This window comes from Dipodomys ordii, unplaced genomic scaffold, assembly GCF_000151885.1.
Source record: "Dipodomys ordii isolate 6190 unplaced genomic scaffold, Dord_2.0 Scaffold29, whole genome shotgun sequence".
In the NCBI taxonomy this organism is placed as follows: Eukaryota; Metazoa; Chordata; class Mammalia; order Rodentia; family Heteromyidae; genus Dipodomys; species Dipodomys ordii.
In genome coordinates, this window is record NW_012267245.1 from 1,741,671 (window position 1) to 1,745,974 (window position 4,304).

Below are 4,304 nucleotides of genomic sequence, written 5' to 3' on the forward strand. Positions count from 1 at the left end.
GAGGAGGAGAGGCTGCAAGAAGAAACTCGCAGCACCCCATGAGCACCCATGTATTAAATTCCTATTTTGTTATTTCCCAAAGTGATAAACAAAAAGAAGAAGAAAAACCAAAAAAAAAAAAACAAGAAGAAGAAGAAGATACTCCCGTAGAAGCAGCTGGGTTCTAGCCGGGAGGCCAGAGGCCAGGTGGCGATGCAGCTGCCAGACCCTTTCTAGAAGGAAGCCAGAGACGGTGCCTGTCTTCTGTCTGTCTTGTCCCTTCTGTCCTCAGAGGACAGGCATCCTGCGAAGAACCAGAGTCTCTAGTCTCCAGTGCCTGGCCTCAGCCAGGCACCACCATGTCTAGAAGGTCTAGAAGGCCGGGAGAGTGGCTTATTTGACAAGTGTGAACCATGTCCCCTCTGGGTATTGGGGGTGGTTGTATTTTCCTCCCTCTGGTGGCTTGCTCTCTCGCTTCAACCATCACACACCCAAGCTGGGAACAAGACTAGAATAGCTCCAAAGCTCTCGCCTGATATTTCCCCCCCTCCCTGGTCCCCTTTCCGCTCATCACTTTGACTCACCTGTAAATTCATCCGTCCTCCGACGCCCAGTAACACATCAACTGTCCCTCGCCCAAACCGCTGAGCGCTTTCTACTTGCGTGGTGTACTTATTTATTTTTGTCTGTAGGTAGCAGAGGCTCATGTATTTTTTCTTCTTCTTTTTTTTTGGGGGGGGGAGGGGAGGTGTTCTTGAATTTTCTTTTCTCTGACAGGAAAACAAATAAAGATAGATGTGTCTGAGAACCTTGACTTTCTCCAGCAAATTTCCTTTCCTTCCTTCCTTCCTTCCTTCCTTCCTTCCTTCCTTCCTTCCTTCCTTCCTTCCTTCCTTCCCTTTCTTTCTTTCCTTCTTTCTTTCTTTCTTTCCTTCTTTCTTTCTTTCCTTCCTTCTTTCTTTCTTTGGTTTTCTTTCTTTCTTTTTTACTTATGGGGCTTGAACTCAGTCTCTGAACTCTTTTGCCCAAAGCTAGCACTCTACTACTTTGAGCCACAGCACCACTTACGGTTTTCTGGTGGTTCACTGGAGATAAGAGTCTCACGGACTTTCCTGGCCTGGCTGGCTTTGAACTGCAATCCTCAGATCTCAGCCTCCTGAGTAGGATGACAGGCGTGAGCCACCAGTTCCTGGTCTATTTTGATGATCTTTAAGGAGCTTTATAGCAGTGAGGTTGGCTCCTACCTGTCATCCTAGCTACGCCAGAGGCTGAGATCTGAGATTGTGGTTCAAAGCCAGCCAGGGCCAGAAAGTCTTATTTCCAGTTAATCATCAAAACGCCAGAAGTGGCATTGTGGTAAAGCAGCAGGGTAAAGTGCTAGCTTTGAGCAACAAAGAAATAAAAAGCTCAAGGAAAGTGCCCAGGCCCTGAGTTCAAGCTCCACCAAAAAAAAAAACAAAGTGAGAGCAAGAAAAAGGAAGAAAGAGCAGGAGGAAGAGGAGGGGGGGAGGGGAAGAAGAAAGGAGGAGGAGGAGGGGAAGCAGGAAGAGGAGGAGGAGGGGAAGGAGAAGAAAGAAAGGAGGAAGAAAAAGAAGAAGAGAGGAGGAGGAGCAGGAGGAGGGGAAGAAGGAGGAGGGGGAGAAGGGGGGAGGGAAGGAAGGGGAGAAGGGAGGAGGGGGAGGAGGGGGGAGGGAAGGAAGGAGAAGCCCAGGAGAGGCCAGCTCCCAGTTTGGCAGTGACAGAACTGGGATTGTCACCCATGCTCTGGGCCCCTGGCTCACTGGCTGCGCTGGTGCCAGTCATCTTGGACAGCTCCGCTGATTGGCCAGTTACGGTCAGAGGCGGGGAAGGACTTGAGAGCCGGCCAATGTGGTCAGGGAGCTTGAGCAGGGAGGCGGGGCAGGCGGGCCCAGGGCCCAGTGGTCAAGCAGCTATGGGGTGTTTCTCCCTCCACAAAGTCCACGGGAGGTTTGGGGGTCGCGGGGGGACCCGGGCTGCCATCCATGGATTCGCTGCGCTGGCTGATCACACCTGCCACCCCAGCTACTCAGGAGGAGGCTGAGATCTGAGGATCACAGTTCAAGGCCAGCCCGGGCAGGAAAGTCCCTGAGACTCTGATCTCCAATGAACCATCAGAAAAAGGAAAAAAAAAATAGGCAAATGTGGTGTTGTGGCTCAAGTGGGAGAGCGCTTGCCTTGAGCAAAAGAAGCTCAGAAGTTCAGGCCCTGGGTTCAAGCCCCAGGACTGGTGCACACACACACACACACACACACAATCTCAGCCTATTCGTTGCAGAGAAAAGATGTGTGTGTGTGTGTGTGTGTGTGTGTGTGTGCACCAGTCCTGGGGCCTGAGATGCTGTCCTCCAGCTTTTTAGCACTCTACCACTTGAGCCACAGATTTTGGGTTTTTTTTTTGAGTGCTTCATGGGAGATCAGAGGCTCACGGATTTTCCTGCCCGGGCTGGCTTTGAACCACCATACTCAGATCTCAGCCTCCTGAGTCGCTAGGATGACAGGCGTGAGCGGCCTGACACTACATTTCCATTCTTTAAGGAGGGGGAAAAAAATCATCCTTTGAGCAGCTGTGGAAGAAGATTGGTTTCCATGGCAAAGCCAGGCAGTTTGCCTGCAGCCCGAGCTGCGAAGGGGTGATCCAATGGTCCTGCTGTAGAAATGTGCTCTCTCCCTCTCCCCCTCTCTCTCTCCTCCCCTCCCCTTTCTCCTTTTCCTTCTCTTGCAAACAAAGTCTCACAAACATCCTGGCCTAGAATCCACTCCATGATCCAGGCTGGCCTTGAACTGCCAATACGCCAAGCCTTCGCCTCCCAAGTGCCGGGATTATAGGCATGCGCTACCTACCACACCCAGCTCTGTCCTGTGTCAGTCATTCCATTGTCATCGTTGGGCTGTGTCCATGCTTCTCAGTGTAGCTCCTGGGGAGGACTTTCTTCTGCCCTGAGAGGAGCTGAGACTCAGGGACACCTGTACTTGGGAAAGACCCAGGGCAGGGAGTGAGTGAACTTCCATACAGACATTTGCAGCCATGACCACGCCCGCGATGATCACCCACAAGCAGCCAACCATACACCGACTGGGCCCCCAAAATATAGACAAACAAAAATAGGATGAGCTGGAACACAAATACCTTTACAAATTCGCCACTTATTTATTTGCCAGTCCTGGAGCTTGAACTCAGGGCCTGGGTGCTGTCCCTGAGCTTCTTTTGCTCAAGGCTAGCACTCTACCACTTGAACCACAGCGCCACTTCTGGCTTGTTCTGTGTCTGTGGTACTGAGGAATCGAACCCAGGTCCTCAAGCATGCAAGGCAAGCACTCTACCACTGAGCCGCCTTCCCAGCCCCTACTTCTGGTTTTCTGGTGGTTCATTGGAGCTCAGAGTCTCACGGGAACTTTCCTGCCCGAGGCTGGCTTTGAACCACGATCCTCAAATCTCAGCCTCCTGAATAGCTGGGATGACAGGCGTAAGCCACGGGCACCCGGCCCGGTGAAGGTCTTTAGCTGCATCTGGAATACCAAAAACAACCAACAAAAACCAGAAGGGGAGAAGAAAACCTTTGAAAGTCACAATTGCATCTTGAGAAATGGTATTTTTACAGAGTTCTTTTTTTTCTCTGACCCATTTTTTTTCCAGGCAACACAGATGTAAGCTGCTTCTGTGGGTCTCCAGCCAAAACCCCCAAATGCTTCCAACCTCTCTCTGCACAGGTCCTGAGAAAATGGGGGGGCAGGGCTACTGGGGAGGGAGGGGGAGCATCTCCTCATATGAAAGCAACACCACTCACACAGGGGGTTCAGACTCCATGCTGTTGAAGAGCAACCGGGCCCAGCGCCTCCTGCCTGCCATCCCAGCGACTCAGGAGGCTGAGAGCTGAGGATCATGGCTCGAAGGCCGCCCGGGGAAGAAAATCTGTGAGGCTCTTATCTCCAATAAACCACCCAAAGAACCAGAAGTGGGGCTGTGGCTCAAATGGTAGAGGGGCTAGCCTTGAGCACAAAGAGGCTCAGGGACAATGCCCAGGCCCTGAGTTCAAGGCCCGGGACCAGCGCATACACACGCATACACACACACACACACACACACACACACACGATACTTCAATGCATTTGGCTTCTTGAGTTATCATCATAATTCTGTGAGCTATGAATCACCCTGGGTTGATGAGGATGTGGAGGTTCAGAGAGGCTAAAATAACACACAGCTGTTTCCATGGGAGTCCGGATTGGGACACAGACAGCTCACTGGTGTCATTCATGCTTTAATTGTCTCACCAAGCCCAAAGCTCTGGACCCGCAGATGAGCC

General features: G+C 51.6%; 1 protein-coding gene across 1 annotated transcript in view; it reads left to right on the forward strand.

The window, feature by feature from the left end:
* LOC105985427 (neuron-specific protein family member 2) overlaps positions 1-3,715 on the forward strand; it is a 36,005-nt gene extending 32,290 nt beyond the window's left edge. Inside the window, exons 5-6 of the mRNA XM_013015972.1 lie at positions 1,708-1,762; positions 3,651-3,715. Coding sequence (XP_012871426.1) covers positions 1,708-1,762; positions 3,651-3,715 — 120 coding nt within the window. The remainder of the gene's footprint in view (positions 1-1,707; positions 1,763-3,650) is intronic.
* The last annotated feature ends 589 nt before the right edge of the window (positions 3,716-4,304 follow it).